The sequence below is a fragment of the Cynara cardunculus genome, assembly GCF_001531365.2.
Source record: "Cynara cardunculus var. scolymus isolate 2C chromosome LG 17, CcrdV1, whole genome shotgun sequence".
Lineage (NCBI taxonomy): Eukaryota > Viridiplantae > Streptophyta > Magnoliopsida > Asterales > Asteraceae > Cynara > Cynara cardunculus.
Genome location: NC_037544.1, coordinates 37,610,815 through 37,638,615, shown reverse-complemented (window position 1 = coordinate 37,638,615; position 27,801 = coordinate 37,610,815). Strand labels below are relative to the sequence as shown.

Genomic DNA, 27,801 nt, shown 5'->3' with positions numbered 1-27,801 from the left:
AGCTACCCAGATGTTTTAGTTCGCTAAGTTTGAAACGTCCAAAGAGCGCATTAAACACGTGCCATAATTTTCGATTTTGTGGGGATGAATTAATAAAAGTGCATTTGGCAAATTGGAGGACAAGTTCACCCAAACACAAACACATGTTATGGATTTATCTCAACGGATCAAAAAATACGCACAAAGTTTCTTTATCCAAAACTTTTAATAAAAGTATTTATTAAGATCTAAAATACTTGATAAATTCATAATCAACAGTCATAAGTTCATTAGAAATGATCCTATTACAAAGACGATGGGTGCAGAAAAATGTTTATGTCGCCCGACCCGTATTTGCCTAAAAATTAGGGTTTTCCCATACCTGAAAATTTCAATTAGAGGAAACCAGGTCTATTTGATTCCTCCAAACACTTGATTGGAGCATCACACAGTCTCGATCATCGTCATCGCCTTTTATCTCACTCAGAACCATGCCTATAAAATGGTAACTAAAAGGGATTCTTGTTTTAGCGCTTCAATTTTTTTGTTGCTTTGTTGTTCTTGATCGAGGATTCAAGGTGTATACATGACCTCTCCTGTGTTTTAGAGAACGAATGATTGATCTTATGTATGTATATTAGGGTTTTGCACTGGCAGCCCAATGCAGGACATACCGTGAGCAGTCAAATACTGGCAGAAGTATCTCAGTGTGTTGAGAGCATCAATGGTGTCAAGGAAGGAAAATGGAAAGCTACACTCAGCTTCTACAGGCCCGTTCTTAAAGGTAATCTTTGTGAAAGTTGAACGATTTAAAACTATCCTCCCGACTCTAGGTGGTAATACTTGAGCTTGTTGATATTCAGATGTAACTATGAATACATATGAATTTTAGTCTTTTCAGTTTTAGCTGTTACTTCTGTAAACACTCTAAGCTGTATTACTACTAATCATATTCCATCTCCATAAAAAATAGGAGGAAAAAAGAGCCAACTTAGACTACAAAGGCGAAGCAAAGCCTCCTTCACATATTCAAGATGGCATGACGTTGTTACACATTAAAAACCATCAATCGTAGTGATGGCTATTTGAGATAAAGTTTAAAGATTTTTTTTTTCATTCAATAGTTATAGAACAAGTTTATTTTTAAGTCGAGAATTTGAGACCCACAGTGAATCAACTGCTTTGAAAGTTAACGAATTTTTAGCAGTATATTTAGGATGTCAAAATTTTGAAGTCAAAAGGTAGCTCGAGTTGTAGAAAACTTATCAAAGAGACATTGGTTGATTTGCTGGAAGATTTTAGCAAAATGACAGCGGACAATAGTCGTATTAAGTTTTCTCGTAATTGTAAAACAGAGGTACTTCCCAAGTAAGGAGTAGGTTACTTCAAAAAGAAAAACAAGATTATATTTATTAAACATTGGTTCAAATGTGGATTTAAAGGATTGAGAAAAGGTGAACTATGACCCTTGTTTATTTTTATTTGATATGGAAATATGGAATGGATGTAGTGTGTCTTTATATCATGTATGTTGTACATGTAATGATGTAAAGGCACTCTAACTTCGAGTATACATTTGATTTGTAATTGGCTAATTGCTTCTTAGAGCAAGCAAATGCGGCAGAATTCCCACGTGACTTTCTGGGGATATCGCTACCAGAGCAGCCCAGCAAATACTACTTTGTTTTACGAGGGCAGCGTTTAGTTCTTGAGGCAGATTCCACAATACAGACTATAATGGAGAAACTCCAGTCTTACAAAACTAGAGTGGCACTAAATTTTGAGGTCAGCAAAGCCTATCATTTTCATCATGTTCCCATTTCTGTAATTATGTTGTAATATTTGTGTTCCTGGTCTGATAGTCGTAATTTTTCAATAAAAAGCTTTCATTCATATCCGTGTATAAACAGGAACGTAGAATCAAACAGGGTTTTTCTTCTTCTAGTGAACCAAAATACGCCGCTGAAAAGAATCTGAGTTTTCAGCCAGATGTGTCTGTGACTTGTGAAAGTTCACTGCCATATATCTTACGCTTTTTTCTTCTTCTTGTAATGTTAGGGATTTCAATATCAGCTTGGCGATTTCCAGTTGAGGGTGGGTAAAGTTGTTTCCATTCAATCAGAAAGTTTAAGGGGAATAGTTATGGAGGTAATAAACGCTTCCTTTAACTTCTGTGTTATATCTTAATTGTTGTCATGCTTCAGTGAGATTTTGACTTTTATGTTTTGTGAATTAAATCATGGAAAGGTTTTAAAAAATCCAATGGAAAATGAAGTTTAAAGATGTTCACTAAATTTCTCATAGTTATTGCTCTTCAGATGTACCTTCAGGTAGACGGAACTTTAGTGACCAACTGCAAGTGTACCTTCTAGGTTCTAACAAGAAAATACCCCTTCCTTCTGTCTTACATCTTGTATTTTGTAGAGCAAGGATAAAAATTACGCAAAAAAATGATTAGATTGCATCAGAAAAAAAGAATTTCAAAAACAGGAGAATATACACAGTCAACACTGTCTATTGCAAGCTTATAGGAAAAGAAAACAGAACATGAGGAGCTGTTAAGACTGAAGATAACAATCTACCAAGATAAATTTTATTCTGTAAAATTGTCATACAGCATGTGATCTTAACATATCCTCTATGTCTTACATAAACATTTGCATATGTATATTCGTGTGTGTGCTGACTTTGAGTTTCTTATTTACCTCTTGAACCTTATTGGCACTATGGTAAATGGGTTCTGCCTCCCAATTTTAATTATGTATTGAGCATTCAATCAAAATCTGGCTACTACACATCAGACTGTCACCAACAATGGCATGGGTCCTCTCGCCCTTTTACGAATAAAAAAGAAGTGCAAATTTGAAGATTTATAATTGTTGTTATATAAGCTGGTCCACTTTTTGCAGATGTTAAGAAACCTGTGATTGGGATGTAACGGTAATTGTACAAATATGCAAATGATATAGGCTTAACATGCAAATGCAGAGTGGTTGATAAGTCTGTAATCCTTGCTTACAACACAAATCCTTTTTCTGTCATTGTTGTGTAGTTGCCCCAGTTTTGTGATTTGCTTTCAGCTTAAAATGATAGTTGGACATGCCACATGTCTACCAAATAAGTAGGTATTAGACAGCAGTAAGGAGAGGAAGTAGGGTGTGGATCATCTTTGAAAAAGCTATAGTTGTGAATGCGTTTGTTATGGTGCAGATGGAATACCGACCCATTTCTTCGTGGGAGAAGTCGCATAAAATCATGGGAGAGTTCTTTGACATATGGCAAGAAGCTCTGTCAAAAAGATCATTACCAGGCCATTTTGTGCACATGGAACCAAACTTTGGGGAGTTTGGGCTGTCTGGGCAATACACCTTACAACACACAGCTGTTCAGTATGCCACAATTATGCTTCAGATGATAGCTACTGCTCAATCAGTTAGAAACTAGAAGGGTGGGATTTCAAATCCAGGTTCATGTTTTCTTGGTTACAGTGAACATTTGAGTTTGTTGTAATTAATTTGTAAACTGATGGATTAAATACAAATGTTATTTACCAAGAAAAGGAAATTTGAATGGTATTTATTCCCCAACCTTGGAAATTTAATTTAATTTGTTAGAAAATATGATTGTTATAAAACCATCCGTATTCCAATCTGATGGATTTGTCCAGTGTTTTTTTATCTTTGAATTTGTAAAGAACACAGCAGGGCACAATCTTTGAATTAAATCTTGTCATCTGCTTGGTGAATTAATTTGCAACCACTCACATTAACTAGGAAAGATGTTGACACTACTGATATTACATTAACAAGGATAGATGTTTACCATTTTCTGTCTTCCCCTCAATCCTCTTTTTATAGTAATAATGCATTCAAATGCTTCTGCTTTGGAATCACATGCAGTAATTCTAGAGGATGTATAATTAATTACTAATTAATACTCCCCAAAACACATTATTAGAAACATATACCACATGTAGTTGTTTAATTATACAAGGTATTCATAATGAAGATAGCCATTCTCCTCCAATTTCAGGAATTGAAGTAAAATAATCCAGAATCTCCTTGGACCAAGCCTGTGTGGTTGCATCTGTTGCAGCAACAGTAGAAGAACCTGCAGACACCATATCATCTCCTCCTTTCGTCATTTGATCATCGTTTAAGTTGAATGAATCTGTGAAATCCATGTTAAACAGACCTGATAAATTACAACTTCCCTCCCCCATATTCACATCAAGACTGAAACTTGATGATGGATTAATAATATCTTCTTCATGATAGAATGATGGGAACATTTCATCAGTAGGTTTAGGATCTTTTATCTCAACAACATTCGATGTTGTGGGCGGTGGGTGTGGACTAAAATGTGTCTTGGAGCATCTCACTGCCTTGGTTCTAACCACATTCGACTTCTCGTTCGTTTCGTCATCAGTCTCATTGATTACGCATTCTTTGTCTTTCCTCTTCTTAAGTGGACTTTCTTGGTAAGACTGTACATGAGAATTGTGGTCATGATGAAGCTGATCATGCACTTTTTTGGCTAGAGTGGTGTTCCAGTAATTCTTGATTTCATTGTCTGTTCGCCCTGGGAGCCTCCCAGCAATAAGCGACCATCTACACGTATGTATGTATGTACAAAACAAGTAGTAGTAGTAGTAGTAGTGTAGCTTAGTAAGACCAAAATGGGTATATAGCGACCTTCAGTTGTTCCTAGTGTTGATTGAAGTTGAGAGATTAATGGCAAGTAGCTAATACCTGTTTCCCAAGAGTTTATGAAGCCTGATGATGAGATCTTCTTCATCACAAGAAATGTTGCCCCTCTTGATATCAGGTTTCAAGTAATTCAACCATCGTAGCCTGCAACTCTTTCCACACCTCTGTAAACCTGCATGGATTGATTCAATCATATTTACATGTTGATCAGCAGATCTATATCAAAGTTTAAATCTCTCTCTCTCTCTCTCTCTCTCTCTCTCTCTCTATATATATATATATATATATATATATATATAAGAGAGAGAGAGAGAGAGAGAGAGATCTAGAGAGAGTGAGTGTGTATGTGCCTGCTTTGATGGGAAGTTGTCTCCATTTGCCTTCACCATGAAGCTTAATGTAGTCAGCGAGGATCTTGTCTTCCGAGGCTGTCCAAGAGCCTCTATTCAACCCTATCTTTGAACAACAAGGGCTTCTCCCCATCTTCCTACCTGTTTAATTAACTACCTTCTTTCTTAATAACTAGTTTGTATGATGAAATTAAAGATGAGTTTTTGAACATCCTGATACTACTTAGGTACTTGATCAATATATATACACATACATATATATGAATGATGAGCTGGTCAGAATCATGGATTCTCAAGAGGCAAGGGTCCCCTTTCCCTCAAATATAAATATAAATATAAATATATAAATATAAATATAAATATAAATATAAAAGTAGAGCAGCTTAATTTCTTCAATTCTAGGATGCAAAAGGAAAAGGTATGTATACATGCATGCACCATAACTTAAGTTGTTAATTAATATTTCCCATGAATGAATGATATATGTATGTCAATTTAATCACTTAAATTATTATTATTATTATTTAAACCATGGAATGGAACATGTTTGAAACACAAAAAGGATAAGCATTATATATATATATATAATGTTTTAGAATAAGGTAAAGAAAAAAAGTAAATGTATTTGTATGTATGGAGATTGGGATACGTAGGTAAAAGCAAAAATGGTATGATGATGATGGATATAGAATTAGAAAGTGTGCTTGGCCTCCTTGTTTTACAAAAATCTTCTCATTCCTAATTAATTCTCCCAACCCCCACATCTCCATCACTTTCCATTATTTTATTTTATTAAATTACAATCCTATCTCTATATACAATTTCATTATTTATTCTATTCTTTCAAATACAAATACAAATACAAATACAAATACAAATATCCATCCATAATTGATCGATATGTCCGCTTACATCTTTTCACATCCCGCCTCATTACACAAAAGATAGAGAGAGGGATCTCTCATTTCCATGCTATATCTTTCCTAACTTATTTCTTTTTTCACTTAACTCTAACTTTCCTTTTCAAAATACCACTCTTTGTTCAATGGAGGTTTTTATTATAAAACTTGTTTTTCTATACATATTTCTTTATGTCATCATATCATATCATATCGTTTTCATTTCATCAAATTAAAAAAATTCACAATGATTAATCATTTTTTATAAGAATCTTCCATTACATCACATCACATCACATTAATAATTAAATATCAAGTATTTAATTTGAAATATATAAAAAAAATTGTCACGCGTAAGAATCAAGGTTCTTATACAAGAACCCAATAAGGATGAGCTTTTCCATAAAATATCGTGTCTTGTGAAAATTTATATTTTTTACTTATAAAAACCTTGCACCGATGCTCTTACTTTACATAATACTTTAACATAAACCTTTTTTTTCTTCTAATTAATGTTATTAGTTATTTTTATATTATTATCATTCAATAGATTTAATCCATCAAAACAAAATGAAATACAACAACCCTTAAAATGTTTTTTTTTAATTATATAAATATTAAAGTACAACTTTGATGAATACATTATTTTTAAAAAGTAGTAATTATTCAGAAATTTTAAACTTGATGTTATGTTTTATAAATCACTAAATAGTTTCTTTCACAAATTTATGTGTTATAGCTTGATGCGTATAATTCATCTCATCTCTCCTTTGTTAGGTAAAATCTTCAATACCTACTCTAATATCATATTTTTAAGATTATTTGTCTAAAATAAACTATAAATCTTTAATTTTTGTATGCGGTTTGTATGCAATTGCAATTTGCACGTATCAAAATCAAATGGGAAAGGGTGGGCTACTTTTTATATACGGGCGTGGATGGGCTCAGCCCACAACTCCAAAGAGTAAACCCAATATGTTATAGAGTAAATTACACTTTCTAATTCTATTCACATTGGCTCCAAAATTAAAATTAAAATTAAAATTAAAATAAATATAGATTTTAAGATTGTTGTGTTCTTCTTCATAGACGAAACTCAAATTTGATACAAATATTTTTTTTGGAAATAAAATATGGAATTATTCGATGTACCATTTAGAACTCGATTCAAATTTGGGTTTGTTTCAATACTTGGAAGAATACAAATCCCAAATTCAAAACTGCAATTAAAATCGGAAAACCCCTAGAATCCATATCAAATGTGTATCTCCTCCTTTCATATATTCATTACGATTTTTCAATCTCTTATGTGATCCATAACTTGAGATAACATAAACAATACCACAATTCAAATATCATAATATATTTCATATGTCTACTATTTTTATTATATATATATATATAATGATCTTTAATCTATCATTTCTCTCATCAATACCAATGGCAAAAACAACACCATAATTGAATATTTTTAATACTTAAATCTCATAATACTACTTCATACCCTACAATCTCCATTTTATATGTATAGATATAGATATTTACATATAAGGATCTCTCCAAAAAATACGTTATAAAATATAGTTTTCACTATTGATATTTGTCAATATTATACCATTTTTGTATTAAATTAAATAATTTGTGTATGTATATATTCCTTTTACAAAAGGAGGATCGGTCAAAATATATTATAGCCAACCAATTTTTCAAAGAAATGTATCTTTTTTTAATATACCATGTCTATTGTGCATTCAATCATTTTCTCATAATTGTAAGATAACAAAAATCATACAACAATTCAAGAAAAATTAAATACTTAAATCTCATAATATCATTTTATATATTGATTATTCTTACCAAACACCATTTTAAAATAAAATTAGATTTGTGGTAATTTTTGAGTCCATTCTATCTAAAACAATAATTAATTTGAGAGATGAGTGAGTCAATTTAATGTCATCAGAGATAAAAGATATACTTGAAATGTTCCTTTTTGATTGTCGACATTAAATAAATAATGTGAAATAAAATGTTTTACATTGAAAATGGGAGTAAATCCTTCACCAAATTGTTACCAATTACCAAATCAAATAATTTAAAAAACACAAAATAAAATCAATTGATTAAACACAAAATAAGGAAAAGAAAAGGGTGATGGTGATTGAGTTGGGTGGGAATAAAAAGCTGCTCTTTTTCTTTCTCTTTCTGTTTCAATCTTGATAAAGAGACATATAATACATGCTTTCGAATCATCAACCCAAAATACTCTACTAAAACTCATTAATTGGTATATATACATACATGATCATCATATCAGTTCATCACTCCAATTCCAATTGTATTATGATGAGATACATGCCAAAACAAATTCATGATAAGATGCAAAATTAAGGTTTGGATTAAGCAGGCCTAGGCCTAGGCCTGGTCCTGGGTTTGGCATGTAATCTTGAATCTGAATGAACCTCCTCCATCTCCATGGATTTGCAGAAACGAGAGGAAAGACGAACCACTTTTCTAAATCTAATATTGTCGTTCAGTTCTCTAATCAGACACGCATTTCTACCAACATTATCAGGAATCCTTGACTCATGAATCAGTACTCTGTTCTCATCTAATATGTTTTCGACTTGAACAAAACTCCTTTCAACACTAATTCACCATTTCCCATCAAATCAATTGCAATCCTTCAATTTATTTAATAATTACACCAACAAGTCAAAGGAGAAGTAGGCCTAATAATTGAAGTTATAGCCCATATATATGAATATGAAGCAGATCCCATTTCTTTTTCCATAAACAAAAACCCACCCTCACAAAAAGAAAGATATAACATCATGGAATTCCAAAACACCACCATTTTTTTTAATAAAAAAAAGATACAAAATTTGAAAATGGGGGGGTTGGGGTTGGGGTTTGCTTGAAATTCTGGGGAAGTTAGATTAGAAGAGAAAGGACAAAATAAAGAAAGAATGAAGAATAAGGGTACATAAAAGCTTCAGTTTTTTTTGCAGAGGCATAAATTCCTAAAATAGCAAATAAAAAACCCAGAAAAGCAAAGGAAGTTTGCACGGATCATATGATATTACAAGCTTAATTTTATAAAATACGTACCTCCAATCCAATATCGATCTGAGGGAGCATTATATATTAATATTATCACCAAACAAAATATCCCAGAGAGACGAAGATGGATGTGAACAAGTTAAATATGGAGGATTCAATCTCTGAAAGAAAGAAAGAAAGACTACGTACCCTCGCTTAATTGGCTGAGAGAGAGAGAGACATGTATTCCTCCATGGCTTAATGAAAGACTAGCCAAATAACCCCTAATTAAGTTTAATTATATGAAGTACATTTTGTAACCTTAATTAATTGTGAATGAGTTAGTTATTTTCCAAAGTTAATGAAATTATTTTTTATTTATAATTAGTGGATTGAAAAATTAATTAATTAATTAAGATGAAGATTGATAAAGAGTCTTATAATTTATAAAGAAATTACACACAAGTAGAAGTAGAAGTAGAATTCATTCACAAAAGTAAATTAAATTTTGAAAACCAAATTAAGCATTGGAAAAGGAAAGGATTACAAGATGATGGATGATGCTTAATTATCTACCCACGCTTCACTGGATCAAAATTGGAAACACCAATTATAGCTCCTAAAATGGCCACAAGAACAGCACCACCAGCACCAATACTCAGCAAGAAGTTATTCAGCGACGGCGTAACACCAGACGCCGCCTGTGCTACATCGGGAACCACCATAGAAGCTGTTAGAGCCGCCGCTGTCAAAGCTGTCACAGCCTTCTCCTTGAATGAGCTCTGAACAAGAACCATCCTTTTGGTCTTAACTCTGTTGCTGCTGCTGCTGAGTGTCAATGGGTTGAAGAAGGTGGAATTTGGTAAAGCAGTCTTGTGAGTCAACGGCATGGAAACTGCACAAGCGGAGGTGGCCATTGGATATGATTGCTGTTGCTGCTTCTCTAGCTCTTGGAGGTCTGTCTAAGGGTGTTTGAGAAATGAAAAGTAAGGGGGTATGGTAGGGATGATGTTGGTACAGTTAAAGAAAGGTTGAGAGGTGAGAAATGGTATTTGTGATCTCCATATGATCTGGAGTCCCATGTGGCTGCTTCTCTACTTGCTTTTGGTGGATAACCTTATCCATCCATCCATCCATCCATCCTTCTCTTTTTTAAATTCATATTCACTTTCATTCTTAAAATATACATTTCAAAAACTATGCTTCATCATGTCTCAACATCTTATATTATATATTTACTTTTAGATCTTGCTAAATTCAAACTAAACTACATTTAAGAATAATTCAATTCCATAACTTTAAATTCAACTTAAAAAGAAACAAGCCAAATTGAAAATTGAAGCATGTTTTGGAGTAAGCAACAAGGAACAAGCCAAGGGTATTTTAAAAAGAAATTGAAAATTAAGCATATGTTTGAAAGGGTGGGTGTAATACTTGCAGCATAGTTTTCCAAATTCCCTTTCACATTAAAAACCATGATTGGTTTTGGCTAATCAATGCTTTTTATATATAGTTTGAAAAATCAATTTCCAACTTAACAATTATCATATCATATCAAAATGTGTTGAAATAAATCATGGACGAAACTTCAACCACTCTTCTTGCATCCATCGTTTTGTTCATGCATTACATGCATGATTATAACTTATATAGTAAAAGGTAAATAAATTTAACATAGTTAGAGTTAGAGTTAGAGTTAGAGTTAGAGTTAGAGTTAGGGTAATAAGGGACCCAATTCGTAACAAAACTGAAAACCACAACAATGATACTTATAATTATTTGTTTGGAAGGAGAAGGACCCAATCTATGGTTTTTATTTCTTTTTATAATTTTCAAATAACCCGAGGGACGAAATCTGTAACTTACTCCATATATTTTTTCGGATCAAAGTGAGGAAATGGTAATAAAATGGTTTAGTTTAATTAGTGTGCCGAAAACTATAAATGAAGTGATCTCCAACATTTTTGGGTTTATATATATGGCTAGGCGAAGAAGGGGCGGCGGAGGAGATTCCAGGAAACCAACCACTTCCAACCACCACCATCAACAACAGTCTCCGCCTCAGAAAGATAAAAAGATCAATGATGCTACTACTGATCATGATAATATTCATGGAGACGATCTTAAGAAATTGAACAAGCCCATCACCAACAAGAAGAATTGGTCGTGTATCGATAGTTGTTGTTGGATGATCGGATCTATATGTTCAATTTGGTGGTTTTTGTTGTTACTATACAATGCCATGCCCGCTTCATTCCCGCAATACGTGACCAATGCTATAACGGGAAAAATACCCGACCCCCCAGGTGTCAAATTGCAAAAACAAGGGTTCAAGGCCAAGCATCCTGTGGTTTTTGTACCCGGCATTGTCACCGGTGGGCTCGAAATGTGGGAAGGCCATCCTTGTATGGATGGGTTGTTCAGAAAGAGGCTTTGGGGTGGCACCTTTGGTGAACTCTACAAGAGGTACGTAAATTATTTCTTCATCTCTAAAAATCAATTACCCTTCAATGGACTTCTTATATACATACATATATATATATATATATATATATATATCATCCTTTATTAATTTCTATCCAATATATATATATATATATATATATATATATATATATATTAAAGGTGTACCTTTTTTTAATTCTCCGCAGGCCCTTGTGCTGGGTGGAGCACATGTCACTAGATAATGAAACTGGTCTGGATCCTCCTGGGATAAGGATCAGACCTGTGTCTGGACTTGTGGCAGCTGATTACTTTGCAGCAGGCTATTTTGTATGGGCAGTTTTGATTGCCAATTTGGCTAACATTGGATATGAGGAAAAAAATATGTATATGGCAGCTTATGACTGGAGGCTCTCATTTCAGAATACTGAGGTATATATGCTTGAAATTTCTTTATAAATAACTGGTTTTGATGCATGTTAACCATATACAAATGCACACTTGCTCTTTTAATATTTGTCAAATCAGGTACGCGATCAAACTCTAAGCCGCATGAAAAGCAATATAGAACTCATGGTCTCCACAAGCGGTGAGAAGGTGGTTGTGATTCCACATTCTATGGGCACTTTGTACTTCTTGCATTTTATGAAATGGGCTGAAGCACCGGCTCCAATAGGTGGCGGAGGCGGATCAGATTGGTGTGCTAAACACATAAAAGTTGTGATGAATATCGGTGGACCTTTATTGGGGCTCCCAAAAATAGTCGCAGGCCTTTTTTCTGCTGAGGCCAAGGATATTGCCGTCGCCAGGTACGATTTCTAGCGGGTATCATGGTACATACAACTTCTTCCATGATCACCTTTTGAATCTATCATGTTGAGTGCAATGAGCTATTAGTGCTTCAAGTTTCAGTCTTTTGGTTAAAGAATAGTTTGATTCATTTGAAACTTCTTGTACCCCTACTCTGATTGTAGTTTCTGTTGGTTGTGAATCTTGTATGTTGAGCTCTACTTGCCATGTAGGACCGTTGCACCCGGTGTTGATATATTTGGTTTCCAAACTTTACAACATGCGATGAGGATGACTCGTACTTGGGATTCAACAATGTCGTTGATACCAAAAGGCGGGGACACTATCTGGGGTACACTCGATTGGGCTCCTGACGCTAGCCATGATTGTGTTGCCATGAAGGCGAAAAAGAATGATACTCAAGTAGCAGGTCAAAATGGGAAAGGGGGTTTTGATGGTTCCAAATCCGTTAACTATGGGAGAATAATATCTTTTGGCAAAGATGTTGCTGAGTTACATTCATCAAAGATTCACAGGGTGGACTTCAGGGTAATCCCTTTATAGTAATTGTTTATGCCAAAAATGACATTAAATAATTTCTCAAGTAAAAACCGAGTACACAAGGCATGTACAACATTTTTGATTTCTTGGCTCGTGACTGATACAGAGACTTTGGAAATGCAGGGGGTTGTTAAGGGTCATAATTTCGCAAACACAACATGTCGGGATGTATGGAATGAATACCATGATATGGGAATTGGGGGTGTCAAGGCTGTGGTAGACTATAAAGTATTCTCGGTTGATTCAGTTTTGGACCTATTGGAATACGTGGCTCCGAGGATGATGAAGCGCGGTAGCGCCCATTATTCGTATGGAATAGCTGAGAATTTGGATGATGAAAAATACGAGCATTATAGATATTGGTCGAATCCTTTAGAAAGCAAGTGAGATTTGTATTACTTGCTTGCTGAATAAATGAGATGGTTTTCATATTGTGAAGCATAAGCATTTGATTTGATTTGATTTGATGGTTGCAGATTACCAGATGCTCCTGAGATGGAGATACTTTGTATGTATGGAGTTGGATTAGCGACAGAAAGAGCATATATCTACAAGTTTAGTCCACCAATTGCTGACTGTTACATTCCTTTCCAGATTGATACCTCGGCTGATGGTGGAAGTGAGCAAAGTTGTTTGAGAAGTGGGGTTTATTCTGTGGATGGGGATGAAACAGTTCCGACTCTAAGTGCAGGTTTCATGTGCGCCAAAGGTTGGCGAGGGAAAACGCGATATAATCCTTGGGGAATAAAAACATACGTGAGAGAGTATGATCATGCACCTCCAGCAACATTACTAGAAGGCAGAGGAACACAAAGTGGAGCACATGTGGATATAATGGGGAATTTTGCATTGATAGAAGATGTTATGAGAGTAGCAGCTGGAGCTACAGGGAAAGACTTGGGAGGAGATCAAGTTTACTCCAGTATTTTCAAATGGTCTGACAGGATCAACTTGCAATTATAGGTATCATTTTTATGCATGTTTCATTTTTTTATTTACTTCATGTAGTTTTTAACCGATTGTATATGCTTGTGACAGTTGTTGCATGCATATATATATATATATATCAGCAGAAGGGTGGAAGAAGCTTATGAGAAATGAAATTCATCATTGTTGTGTGTGTGGTTACACAAGTTAAAGCTTGTGAATCAATGTGAAAATGAAACCAAGGTATTGAGCTATCTTCTGTTTGGGTTAGAAGCATATTATTGTTGTTCTTAACAAGGAAAATAGGTTTATGTTGTTTTGAATTGGAAACAGATGGATCGGTCATTGAGCTAAAAGAAAAGAAAAGAAAAGAAAAGAAAATAAAGACTCTGATTGCTTGCTTGCTATCATAAATTGGTTTGGAAAGGTTGGTGATATCATTTTGTGTTGATGCTTAGAATCCCTTTTCACTTCTGCAATTAAGTTATGGTTTTAAGTTTGAGAATAAATAGTTTTAATGTTTCTTTGAAATGGAAAAAACATACCAATATTTATTATTACTTGTGCTTTCTTTTTACAAAAAATATATTATGGAGTTACAATACATGCACATAAAATAGAAAATAGATTTGTTTATGTTTTTTATTAAATCTTTTTTATGACTTTCCGATAACCAATGTATATGTTAATGTTATCATAAATTGGATCGAGTTTTTTCTTTTGTACTTGGACGTCACATATAATACTTTTTTTGTACTTAATCTATGACTAACTAAAGTTGGAGAAGATATGGATTTTTTAGGCATGTGTCCATGAATTTCAAGTGAGGGAAAAACACATGACATATTTAAAAGCCTAAAATCACATTTCTTTTGGTGTGAAATATGGCCCATTCAGGTTTAAGGGACGGCTTTAGCTTTTTCAAACTTTGATCGGAATTTAGTAAAAAAGGAATTTCTAACTATAACAATTTACAAGTTCTTTAAAAAAATAAAAAAAACTATCTTATTCACTTGTATTATTTGAAGTCATATTAACATTACAATTTTGAGTTATAAAAATTGTATATAAAACATTTAAATTATTTGAGCTTTCATTACAAAAACCGTATGTCATCATCTGGGTTTTGAAATCTTCAACTTAGTTACTCGTATTTTGAAATGCTAAACGTTGTATGTTAAAGCCATACAATTACATAAATTTTGGTCTTGCTCGGCCCATTGAATTACCATCTTTGTTGCCCAACTCAAACAAAAAAACCTAATTGGATCGGTCAGGACCAATTTGCATTTGATCAGTTTTTATACCGTGTCTCATCAGACTTTTTCATGTGTTGTCTCAATGTGGAATTTTTGGACATTGTTAGTAGATTTCACATCTCTGTATAGGACTTCCTTAACCCTCTCAACCAAAACGAAATTAAGACTATCCCAACTCTCTGTCTTGCCATTGTGATTGATAATTACAATATATGTAATTTGGGATGTTCTGCTGAGGTGTAAGAAGAACCAACATTAGCACTTTGGTAATTTAGTTTGAACACATTTTTAGAAATATATTGATAGCTCCAAGAATACAAAAGAAGCGTAAAGTTATTCCACCACCGTGGTCACATAAGGTCCATTTTTACGTCTTCATGCCCTCTGTGTAGCGACATGGGGGGGAAATGAAAGAGAAGCGTAAGGTCACATATTGTTTATTGTAACATTACAAGATTAATTAACAATATAAAAATCGTAGCATAATTAAGATCGATCGAGTTGACTATGTTCAAGAGTTATTCATCATACATTGCTGATTTTTTTTAATAATCAAATTAGTCCACGATCGATTCATAAAGTAAAAGATGACATCATAATCGATGTTTATATCAAAACTGGTTCTCATATGATTCTTAAAAGATTGAAACAATAAACATCTTTTTGTTATAATTTTAAGGTAAATGATAGTGATTACATAATTCTTTTTTAAATATAAATAAGAGACACAAGGTTAATGGTTTGGTGAACATTATCCAAATATCTTTTCTTTAAATAAAGTATTAAAATTATGGTGGGAGTGGGAGTGGGACCGGGACCGGGACCAACCACAGAATAGAAGCGACAAATTATAAAAAAGAAAAGGCAAGTATCCAAATGAGGTTCATGGTTGTTTACTGGTATTGGTGCAGGTCTTTGTAACTCCATTTACCATTTCTTTTTCTTTTCTTTTTTTTAAAAAAAATTTAAACATCACCAACAATTATTTAAATAATTTCTTTTGGGAGGAAGACATACAGAGATAGATACAGCAAACCCAGATGACAGGGAAAGAGAGAGAAGATTTATAGTGAGGGTTTCAAGGAAGGAGACATGCCCAATTTCACCCAACACCTCTGTTTCTTGCTTCCTTCTTCAAGATCCCAAAGGTTCATTTTTTTCTCTTTCTGCCTTTTCTTTTCTTTTCTTTTCTTTTCTTTCTTTGTTTGACTTTTACTATCTTCTTCTTTTTGTCGATTTCTTTTATATATATATATATATATATATATATATATACACACACACACATATATATTATGCTTTATGTTCAATCTTGATGCATTTGTTGATGTGGGTTTATCTTTGTTTATGTTTTGCCGATTTCTTTTATGTATATTTTGCTTTGTGTTTAATCTTTATGCATTTCTTGTTGATGTGGGTTTTTCTGTATCTATGTTTCTTGAATAAAATCAATGCATACTGTGCTCAACCAGTAACTTTAGATTTAGATTCTTCTTCTTCTTCTTCTTCTTCTTTCTTCTTGTAAGCTTTTACAGTTGTTCTAATGAACAATGCCTTCGGATTGTTGGATTTTCTGATCTATATTTCATGAAAAAAATTGGGGTTTGATTATTTTTTGGGGGTTATAAAATTTCTTCAGTTCCCCATACTTGATTTTGATCTCTATGTGACTGAATATACATGTTCATGGTGGTTTTATGATATCAGATGCCATTTTTCATGCTCAATGATGTTTTGGTTGCTCTATCTGATTAAGATTCAGCCATTCTAGAGAGAGATTAGTCTTATGAGTAGAGATGAACATGTCTATTTAGGTTATAAACTCCATTTATTGCACATCTCTTGTGATAGAAGCACCTCCTGAAATGATCATTTAAACAAAATTCTTTAGTGGACTTTTATGATCTATTAACCATATCAAACATCATAGTCAGGTGTTCTAAATTGTGGTTGCAAAAACCTGCTACAACATGTTTATTTATTTAGTCATCTTAATCTTCGTTAAGTCGATTCAATCCCTTTGATGGTGTTCGTGCGGTTGACTTATATGTTGGTGGTGTCGCTTCTATGCGTCTAATGTCTAAATATGCCTTAATAATGTGAAAATAGGAAAATTTTGTGGACTTAATAATGTTATTCTTTTCTCCATATAGTTGAAACTCATTGTTCAATACCCATAGACATCACATAATTGGGGTTAAACCACATAAGTTCTTTGTTCTCTGTGTATATGTGTATCTAATTGTCCACAGATCAAAACCCTTGAACGATTTCTATAATAGTTAAGGATATTAAGGGAACACCATGTTGATACGCTAAAGAACATCTCAAAGAAAAACATAGCTCAAAGTTTCCATTAGTTTGATGCCGAATACATATTTTAATTGCATACCATGTTGGAGTTCACATAAGCAGCAAATACCTCAGTTGTTTCCAAAATTTATAGTTTGAAAATGGTTCCTGCACCCCACCTCCCTGCGGACACAAATGACCCGACTCAGCAAACTTGCAATCAAGATTCATCGACATGCCATTCAACTGATCAATCTCACAAGGATGATGATATTGCCACACAAGGGGTTCATCCTCAAGATCAATGCATCTCTTCAAGTTCAGGTAGTTGATTGCTATAACTTTTTCGGATTGATTTGAATTCTTGAGCCATCATGTTTGGCTTCATATCATGTTAACCATTATTCTTAACACTATAGTTTGGAAGGACAAGTAATCTTGGACAACTCGAAAAACGTAAACGCAAAAAAGAAATCATTTATTCAGAAGTTTTTGTCCATTCTTACAAACTATAGTTTTCTTTTTGCATTTTGATAAGAATGATGGTCCATTTGCAACAAAAGACCAATATGATGGTTTGAAAATTCAGTGATGCAATGTTTTTGTTGTTCAATCTTTTCTTTGAGTTACTTGTTTGCTATAGCCTTTTTTTAGTTCAAATTCATAATTATGCTTTACTTTTTTGTTTATTGAAAGCAACTTATTTTGTCATTCTTGATCAAATCAATAACCTTGCGGCCTCCTTTACAACACCATTTTCATGTCAAACACTTGCATGACATCGCATGCCAACAATGAAATAACAGAACTTGTGTTTTACGTAAAAACTTACTTGAAGTCGTTGCATGAATTCTTGAACTTCAACAATGGTTCCTGCCTACTTGCTTACATCAATTCTTCCCCAAAATCACTTCTATTGGCTTAAATGAGTTATTGTTATAAACATGACCTTTTAGATTTTATTTTAACTGAAAGACCTTCAAATGATCTGTCTAGTGTTAAACTCCCTAGCCAAACCATACACTTCCGGTATATCCCACTCGAGATTAGGGTCTAGGGGGTGGGGTGTATGCAGACCTGTGGTGGGATAGGGTAGTTGTTTCTATCAAGTCCCTGACTCGTGCAAAAGTGTGAGCAAAACAGAAGGAAGAAAGAACGAAATAAACAAAATAGGCCAATCTGCGTGTGTGATTGATAAATTCCATAATATAACAAGTAATTCCGTTCCATTAATATAACTCTAAAGCTCAGCCTGATAAGGGATTGATTGCTCTTCTTTTGTCATGATATATTCAAGATGAAAGCTACAAGAAGCTTGAAGAAGCTCAAATGAAGCCAATCTTATTCATGGCCAATCCAGGTATCAGCATGAATGATCTTCAAGTCGAAAAGGACATACCAATGGTACGTGCTATCTTGCTCTCCTTTTAATTCGTTTTCACATAGTTTACTAACTTTTTTGCATTCGGAATCAGGCTCAACATGCTTATGCTGATCATTACTTGAATGGTCTTTATACTCCATATGGACCACAACCTATAGTAAGCTCCTTTAATCAAAGTGATTTGATTTATTTTACTAATTATAGCTCTTAGGATCGGAAATATACTTGCTATGGTGAAATTCTTATTGGTACTTTGAATAGATTCAACCTCATATCGTGCAAATAGCTCCTGCCCGAGTTCCACTGCCTCTAGATCTATCAGAAGACGGCCCTATTTATGTCAACGCAAAACAGTATCATGGTATTCTCAGAAGGCGACAGATTCGTGCTAAGCTTGAAGCTCAAAACAAACTTGTCAAAAATCGAAGGGTATGTACACATATAAATGTTTGACTACAATCAGAATGAAAAACAAGATTTATGTTGCCATTTGGCTTTTTTGCAGCCATACCTTCATGAATCTCGACATAAGCATGCTTTGAATAGGATCAGAGGGTCTGGTGGGCGGTTTCTTCCTACCAAGAAACCTCAGCAATCGAGAGCTATGCGATTCTTGAACTCCCATTGTGCTTCAGGTTATGAAGAACCTCACGTGTCTGCAACAGATCATGAACGTTGCCACATTGCGAGTAGGGACATGATGATGGATCATGGGTTATCGTGGGGGATAAGAGGAAATGAAGAGCATCATCATCGTGGTTCAATGGGCCGGTGAGAAACAGGTTCTATAATGGTAAAGAACCGATCAGACACCGGGCAGGCAACTCATCCTTGGCTTTATTACTTGTTAAGTTTCGATGTTCATTTTGTGTTGGTCGAGCTTAATTTCCTATTTATGTTATAAAAAAGCTTGTGAATGCTTTTCATCACACTTGACTTGAAGACTTGGTTTCCGATTATGGAAATTTCAATTTATTACGAAACAAGAATTTTGGGTTGTTTGTTTGTTTGACGAAGTCGCAGGAAATGCGACAAGGGAGGAAGGGATGAGATGTGTTGTGTTGAATTATATTTTAAAAAAAACACACACACATACACACACAAACATATATATATATATATATATATATATATATATATATATATATATATATATATATAGCAAAAGTTCCATTATCTAAAAGAGCATCTCTTTCAAGTTTCTAGATCACGTCATCCAAAAAGGTGGAGAGCTGCGTGCTATGTGACAGAATGTTTCACTAAAACATAATAAAAGGTAAATTATATATCCATCAAATATACCAAATGAGAATTTATCTTAACGGTATCATAGTTTTAATTTTCTAAAAAGTAAAGTGTTCAGTGATAAGGAGGACGAATGCGTTTGTTTGTTACATTTGCCGTATATAAATATTATGTATTAAAAAGCTATGTTGTATTGGAAGACTATGGAGAGAAAGTTGTAAGTTGTGGAAATGGGGATGTGTTTTTGGATGAGGTTTTTTAGAGAGTTAACGGATAAATTACGATGGTTTCTAAAGACATTAAATCCTTAATTTTTGACAAAATGCTTAGGAAAGAAACCAAAATATGTTGTATTTTTATGTAAATATTGAATCAAAATATAAAGTAGAATACCAGAAAGTGTATTTTACAAAAATTAACAATCGAGGCATCAAGCTGAGATCAAAGTGACATAACTTATATGCGAAGGCATCAACTTGAGCGAGTGTGTGTGTGTGTGTGTGTGTGTGTGTGAGAGAGAGAGAGAGAGAGAGAGAGAGAGAGAAATAAAGGTAGCGATGGTGTCGTACATGAGCTTGTTGATCTACGGCGTCGGCGGAATAGCGGTGGCCGGACTCGCATTGTTGGTCGCCTTTCAAGAAAAGTTAGTTTACGTCCCTGTCTTGCCTGGTCTCACCAAGTCCTATCCAATCACACCCGCTCGCCTCCGCCTCATTTTTGAAGACGTATGGCTTACTTCTTCCGATGGTGTGCGCCTACACTCCTGGTTCATCAAGTTCTCTCCCAATTCCACAGGTCACTCTCTCGCTATCTACATGCATCTATGATTTCACATCCGTGATCTAGGATCCCGTTGTCAGTTATGTATATCTTCTGTTTTGAATTAGGTATGATGGTGATTTAGGGTTTCTTTATCTTCTTAATCACGTTATTTTGGAAATGAGCTGGTTGGAATGATGATACGGATTACACTGTGTAACGCTGATCAGGGGCGAGCCCTTAGGAAAAGAGTTCCTTTTTCTATCTTTATATCAGGGTATATAATTTCTTTGAAACGGGTTATATCAATTAAGAAGTCTAATATTTCGGGAAAGGAAGTTAACTCACTAGGACTGGTCTTTGATAGAAATACAAGTGAAAGGAGATTTCTGACCATAATCTGGAATCTGGATGTGGATTTTATCAAACAAGTTACTAAACACTCGTGACTTTTTGTTTTTAGAAAACTTACTATGTATTAGAATAATAAAAGAATTGTATCTAATTGATTGAGCAGGCCCGGGCCTATGTAGGTCATCACCAGAAGCTGGTTACTAGATTGAGGTTATAACAGAATTTTGTTTGCAATAGCTGACATTTTCGGTCCTATATACAACAGTACAAATGTACAATATGTGTGCAATTTTCACCATTTGTCTTTGTTTGCTAATATGTTAGTGTTTAACTGTTCAATTATGTTTTTACTTGGGTGCATCTTGATAGCTGATTGGCAGAATGATTCAGATGTAGTTAGTATGATTGTTATGTCAAGGTTCCAAACTAAAAATGTGGGCATAAGGGGGTTAATTGTATGGGTATTATATAGTACTATAACTATGTCATATGTGTGAATTTCCAGGTTGCTATATATACCAGGGAAGGTCCCAGATGTGGTTTTAGTATGCTTTCTGTTTTTTTTCCTTTTCTTCTCCTTTTTCTTTTGAATTGAGTTCTATTAGCAGGTTGGGCAGTGGGAAATGAGTTTGATAAGTTGGGGATTAGCTTTGTTTAGCTTTTGTTCTTGTAAAATTAAGGTGGTGCTTGAGAGCAGATAGTTTGAGATTCGAATTAAAATCAAGTTAATTTGGTTAAAAATTGTAAACTAATTTTGCTCCAGTTTCCATTTTGAGCAAGCATTATTAGATCCCAAAGATATAATAAGAGCTGGGGCCTACTCGACTAGTCTGTTTTGTTCCATAGTGAAGTTCTGGGAAGAATTTTGATTGTATTAAGGTTGTGTTATTCTCTATTGGCATGTTATATTGAGAATTAGCTTTAGAAGCTGCATTTAGGTATTGTACTTTTATTTCACCAGCTACAGGTATGTGAAGGGAATGCATTGCAGCTAATGTATTTGGTCATGGGGTAGAAGCATGTTAAAGACATTTTTCATTTGCAGTTATATCCCTGGAGAACGCTAATCAGAATAAAATAGGCAAACTCAAATTGTTTCTTTTATGCAGACCCGTGGTGTTTTCTACTATGTTAAATCTTTAAAAGCATCTAACTCCTTTTCTGGAAGCAAATCCAGTGAATAGATATAATTTGTCGATTATTCTGTAATTAAGCTTTTCCTATTCTCAAAGTTGGGATTAAGAGTATTGGTGTTTGATATGCAGGCCCAACTATTCTCTTTTTTCAAGAAAATGCTGGAAGTATCCTTCTTGCTGGTAGATGCCTATAGTATTTGTTACCTTTTTTTATTTATTTGATAACATAATTTACTTTGTTGTCATCGTAATTCTAAGTAGATTTGATTATTGGAGGCCTTGACTGATGAATCATAGATATTGCACATCGTCTTGAGATGGTGCGCATTATGTTACAAAAGTTGCATTGCAATGTTTTCATGCTTTCATACAGAGGGTATGTTCTTGTTGTGTATACCTATGGATGGGGCAGTCATGCTTTTGATTTCATTCTTGCATTTGATTGTTTCATTTTTCTTAGCCTTCAGCATGCTGTTCTGCTCATCTAACTAAAATTGTGGTTTTTGACAACGAATAGTTATGGTGCTAGTGATGGTTATCCTTCTCAACAAGGAATCACCAGGGACGCTCAGGTTTGCTTTCTAGCTAATATTATTACATGATTTTCTTTGTCCACTCTTTATTTGAACGTTTTGGGCATGTATCCACCTTTTCGACTAGGCCGCTCTAGATCATCTCAGTCAGAGAACAGATATCGACACTTCTCAAATAGTAGTCTTCGGAAGGTCTCTTGGTGGGGCAGTTGGTGCTGTCGTTACCAAAAATAATCCAGATAAGGTATTTCTATATCATTTATGAATGATTTCCTTTTTCAGTCTGTCATTTACTGGATGTGGAATTTTGTATTTGTGTTCTAAACATTTCCTTTTCCTATTATAGCTTAGATCAGAGCTTTTTGTTTAGTTTTCCTGGTCTTTACTTGCTAATTGTAATACATGTTGCCAGTCCATTTTTTCATTTCAAATAGTGTCTTTACATCATATAAAGATTAGTACTGGTCCTAAGTCTTAACGTATGTGATTTATAAAGGATTTCTTTTGGAGGAAAGACTAATTTATGCGACTGTCACAAAGAGGTAAGTAAATGATAAGTGCTGAAGATAGCTGGAAGTTTTTTAGCGAGACAAAAGTCAAATTAATCAAAAAGTAGCACGACCAATCACCTATGAAAGAAACTGATTTAGCTTAGGTATTTGAGAACAGCGTAGCTGGTGGTTTGGCTGTTGTTTTAGATTACCGATTTGAGGCTTTATGACTTCCTAGAAGTCTCATGCGAGGTGGAGCATGAAAAGATGCATGATGAGAACATAAAAAAATAAAACATTTGGAAAGAAAACAAAAGAACTAGGCAACTGCAGGTGCTATAGGGTCTTTTGAAAATCATTAGCTAAACATTTGCATATAATCAGGTATTGTTGTGAGAAGCTCTCAATAACACTCGATATTTTATTCAATAATCTAGTTTTGAAACCTTGGGAATTACAACTAAACCCTCGGACTACTTGGGAAGTGGAAAAACACCAAAAGAAGACGCAACCAATTAATGAAGACCTTACTTACATAATAGCCATCCAATTAACATTCATAGAACCAAACTAGGAAAATTTCTATTGATACCAACTATTCGCTTGATGGTTAATAAAACTTTGCCTGGGGTTCTGCCCCCTATACCAAAAAAAACTATTGGCTTGGTGTAGCCTCTGTTGCCATTATCCTGGCATAGCATTGCCACTCTTTGTACATTCCAATCCCTACAGCTTCTATAAGGTTATAGTTGTTCTATTGTGACCCACATAATCATATGGAGGATGGAAGAGAAAATGGTGGAGATATGAAAAGTAGAATAGCTCATTGCCCAAATACTTATAAAGAGTAGGAGTGAGTTATCAACGGGAGGAAGGATGAAATAGAATATGAGGCAAAAGAAACGAAAATGGAATAGAAAAAGGTTACAAGAAAATGAAATTTGATAGAGACATGAGCCATTTCTTTCTAGACAATATATTGACCATTAATTTATCCATAGGTATAGCGGAAACATCTAGGGTTCACAAATCACAAGAGCTGATATCTTAATTCATTAAGAAGGTCTTAGTGCTAACTGGATAAATGGGCCATTTAATTCTTTAAGGTTCTCTGAATTTAAGAATAAGAACAATCCGGATGTTTTACAAGCTGTCAGACAGAGCAAGATATCTACCATATTATCATCAAGGTTTTTGAAAAAGATTATGTGTCCGGGGAGCAGTTTTTAATATTTTTGATATGTGAACACAATGGGTGGTGGGTGGGTGGAATTTTTGGGTTTTATGGGGAAATCTCTTGCTAGATTTGTACATGTATTGGTTTATTGTCTAGATTACTAGACAATTTAATCTATATCACAGATTGCTATTTCTATGAAGAATACAAGTTTATACTGATTTTATGGATGTTGAATGCTTAAACTTTATGAAAGGGTCTGTGAGAATAAGAAGCACAAATAACATTATGGCAGAAAGGACACAAAGAACTAACAAACAGTTTGATGAACAGACTTTCCAACTTACTTCTCAAGTGATCTCATGTTTATGATCCTGATCCATAGCACAGCTCATGTTATCACAGAGGGAGATTTTCTATATGTATTGCATAAGTTCTTTGTACCAGAGAAGTGATAGCATCCCAGGTTTAGCTGTTTTTAACAAGGAATAAAACACTATCTGAATGTTTCTTTTTCTTGGATATACCAATTTTCTAAAGCGGTCTTGGAGAATGTGAAAAACAAAACATTAGTGTATGTGCCTCTGAACTCTCTTTTCTCAACTTAGGACCCATAGCACAAGTCATGGTGTATTCTCTAAACAAGCAAGGAGCCAAGACACTTTATGAATATCTTGTGGTAAATTATTTGTACTAGGAAAAGAGAACGCATACCAATCAACCTCTGATCCAATGTATCTAGTATGTTACTCACATCTGTGAACAAAGAAACTGGATCAGAAAGCAACAGTGAACGGATGACATACAATAAATCTCAAAAACATTGGGGAGTGCTATTATGTGTCATTTTACTTGAAGCGTTGTATTTTTGTGATTATATTGTATTTGGGGTGTGTGTGTCATCTATTTATCAATTCTTGTCTTGCCTGGGTGAAGTTCTATATAAAGTTATTGTTTCAAGCTTTAAACTATTGGACATGTAATCCTGTTGTGCTCTATGACTAGGTATGAGTTACAATTTACAACTTCCTGTTACATGTGCCTACCATTGCAGGTGGCAGCATTGATATTGGAGAACACTTTTACTTCAATTCTAGACATGGCTGGAGTCTTACTACCGTTTTTGAAGTGGTTTATAGGAGGAAGCATCTCTAGTGGCCCCAAGATTCTTAATTTCATTGTTCGTTCTCCCTGGAGCACCATCGATGTAGTTGGACAGGTAGCATCTTCTTAATAATCTGGTGTTAGAAAGAACAGTCGTATTATATCTTTAATTACTGGTTAATGGTCTAATATTCAAGATCAATATATTCTCTGATGCTTAATGTGGTTCTTTATTATAAAACGATCGGCTGTTGTCTTCTTGTCTGTTTGCTCACTTCCATCTTTTTTCATTCATACACAGATTAAACAGCCCATCCTTTTCCTCTCTGGACTACGAGATGAGATGGTTCCTCCATTTCAAATGCAGATGCTATATGCAAAAGCAGCCGCCCATAACAAAAGATGTACCTTTGTGGATTTCCCTACTGGCATGCATATGGACACATGGCTGGCTGGTGGTGATCATTATTGGAAATCCGTCCGAACTTTTATACAGCAAAACGTGTTAGAAAAGGACGATGGATCTCAGCACAAGGGAACTGGTACATCTTTGTTTGCTGTTCATATGCATTGCTTGCTAATATGGTTAATATTTCCATTACAAAGTATATACACCTTCATATGGCTGTGGTCGACCCAGCATAGGGTTTTAGTGCAAAAGCCATTGCCCATAGAAACACACACTCACACTATACAAACAAACACCAATAGACCATTAACATGATTACAAATAAAGTACTCCCTGTGGAAATTGCAACCCTCCTTTTGGGGATGTCCCATGAAAGTTACTAATAGTTCCTTTCCACTGAAGATTTCAAGTTGAAATTACCTATTTAGTCATCAACACTACAAGTAGTCTATATTCAAAAGTTTGCAAATTTCATGGGACAAAAGGAGTAGTTGACTTGACTCGGGTCATTTTGTGTTTATGAGTATTTGTCACATGAGTATTTTGGATATCTGACAAATACTCGACATATTGTTAAAGTGTATAATTATTTTAGGGAAGTGACTGACTGGCAACAGTTTTGTAATTGTTCAGATTCTGAATCGAGTGATTGGATGGGATAAAGAGGGTACTTCTTCTTGTTGTTGTTGTCTTGTTTCTTGACAATTGCAGTGACCAAAAAAAGCTGTTTGTGATTGTGAGTCAAGATCTGTCATTGCCATGCGTCTCAGTTGCAGATGGTTCTTCATTCAGAAGTGTTATTGCCCAGATGTTGCTGATATGCTATTGCTATGCCGTATGATGCTGAAATCGGCTGAATTTTTTGACAACAAAAGGGTCCAAATTTATTCACAAATCTGTAGTTGTTTGCAAATATGCCTTTCTATGATTTATATCAAGTGACACTTGTTTGGAAGCTGTCTTTTGAGAAAGGCAGTGGTGTGCCTTTGCAGCAAGCTTTTTTAACTTTAAGTCGATCACCATCATCATCATCATCATCATCATCATCATCATCATCATGCATTTAATACTTGGTTTCAGATATGATGTCTCTTTTTGAACAATCATTTCATCTTATTCCGATTGTTTTATTTGTTTTCAATTGAGAAATGCAGTATCCTTTTTATTTATTTTTTGAGATGTATATCATTTTTTTACATGAATGTTTGATTTTGGTTTCACATTTCACCATTTAAATATTTAGATACGTTGTTATTTGTTTTCTAAAACAAAAGCCACACATGAATCGTGTTTCTTACGAGGATTGGATTTGGTACATATTATCTTAATGTATACACAAGGATGAAGATAACTTATAACACTTGTTATCTTAACTCTCTCCCATCAAACCCGAACCCTTCTAAATAAGTTGCTAATTGCTGGTATTTGTTTCAGAATAGCTAAACAAAAGATGTAGCCATTAAAAAAATGTAATTGATTTATGTTAAAATCTGCTTGGTTTTAAGATGTCAAATTATAAATTGACAATCATGACTGATTCCTATTAAAAAGACAATTTTAACATCCAACCCTAATTCAATGATGAGGTATATATATATATATATATATATATATATATATATATATATATATATATATATATATATATATATATATATATATGACTTGGGATCATATGAGGTCAAAGGTTTTTTGCAAGACCCGTAAAACCAATTCTCAACCCTTGGATTAGATCTACAATCTGAACATTCATAATCACAAAATTGACACGAAACTTCTCAATAATCACAAATTTGCCACCGTGCAACTTTAGACTATTAGATCATTAGTTAAAAAGTTGATCAATGAACATAAATTAGGGAAGGGTTCAAACGAGAACCCATGTGATTTACGAGAACGCAAGAACAACCCAATAACCTCATATTGTGATAAAAAATAAAATTAAAAGATTTTTAAAATT

The 27,801-nt window shown here is 34.2% G+C and overlaps 6 protein-coding genes across 8 annotated transcripts; 4 read left to right on the top strand and 2 right to left on the bottom strand.

The window, feature by feature from the left end:
- Positions 1-258: 258 nt before the first annotated feature.
- Positions 259-3,564, top strand: LOC112500772 (mediator of RNA polymerase II transcription subunit 20a). Its single transcript, XM_025104352.1, has 5 exons — positions 259-484; positions 621-763; positions 1,586-1,764; positions 2,038-2,127; positions 3,190-3,564. The coding sequence occupies exons 1-5, from the start codon at positions 471-473 to the stop codon at positions 3,421-3,423; spliced, it is 660 nt and encodes a 219-aa protein (XP_024960120.1). The 5' UTR covers positions 259-470; the 3' UTR covers positions 3,424-3,564.
- On the top strand, positions 2,226-13,734 carry LOC112500771 (phospholipid:diacylglycerol acyltransferase 1-like). Its single transcript, XM_025104351.1, has 6 exons — positions 2,226-3,183; positions 11,631-11,853; positions 11,950-12,230; positions 12,444-12,759; positions 12,895-13,154; positions 13,248-13,734. The coding sequence occupies exons 1-6, from the start codon at positions 3,170-3,172 to the stop codon at positions 13,732-13,734; spliced, it is 1,581 nt and encodes a 526-aa protein (XP_024960119.1). The 5' UTR covers positions 2,226-3,169.
- Positions 3,977-5,171, bottom strand: LOC112500155 (transcription repressor MYB6-like). The gene is made up of 3 exons (XM_025103488.1): positions 5,039-5,171; positions 4,731-4,860; positions 3,977-4,589 (listed from the first exon to the last, which is right to left on the bottom strand). The coding sequence occupies exons 1-3, from the start codon at positions 5,169-5,171 to the stop codon at positions 3,977-3,979; spliced, it is 876 nt and encodes a 291-aa protein (XP_024959256.1).
- Positions 9,443-10,015, bottom strand: LOC112500773. Its single transcript, XM_025104353.1, has one exon. It carries the CDS (start codon positions 9,894-9,896, stop codon positions 9,552-9,554), a length of 345 nt encoding a protein of 114 aa, XP_024960121.1. The 5' UTR covers positions 9,897-10,015; the 3' UTR covers positions 9,443-9,551.
- A 2,251-nt stretch (positions 13,735-15,985) lies between the features above and the next one.
- LOC112500776 (nuclear transcription factor Y subunit A-4-like) lies at positions 15,986-19,472 on the top strand. Its single transcript, XM_025104357.1, has 6 exons — positions 15,986-16,105; positions 17,404-17,573; positions 18,547-18,653; positions 18,725-18,790; positions 18,895-19,062; positions 19,139-19,472. The coding sequence occupies exons 1-6, from the start codon at positions 16,050-16,052 to the stop codon at positions 19,406-19,408; spliced, it is 837 nt and encodes a 278-aa protein (XP_024960125.1). The 5' UTR covers positions 15,986-16,049; the 3' UTR covers positions 19,409-19,472.
- Positions 19,473-20,387: 915 nt separating this feature from the next.
- Positions 20,388-26,832, top strand: LOC112501068 (protein bem46-like). 3 transcript variants are annotated; one of them, XM_025104718.1, is made up of 8 exons: positions 20,388-20,673; positions 22,257-22,292; positions 22,425-22,503; positions 22,645-22,699; positions 22,788-22,904; positions 25,383-25,547; positions 25,734-25,974; positions 26,553-26,832. In XM_025104718.1, the coding sequence occupies exons 1-8, from the start codon at positions 20,436-20,438 to the stop codon at positions 26,573-26,575; spliced, it is 954 nt and encodes a 317-aa protein (XP_024960486.1). In that variant the 5' UTR covers positions 20,388-20,435; the 3' UTR covers positions 26,576-26,832. The 3 variants fall into 3 exon arrangements, with proteins under 3 accessions (XP_024960486.1, XP_024960485.1, XP_024960487.1); XM_025104717.1 differs by having other exon boundaries at positions 26,475-26,832; XM_025104719.1 differs by lacking the exon at positions 26,553-26,832 and adding an exon at positions 26,459-26,508.
- Positions 26,833-27,801: the final 969 nt, after the last annotated feature.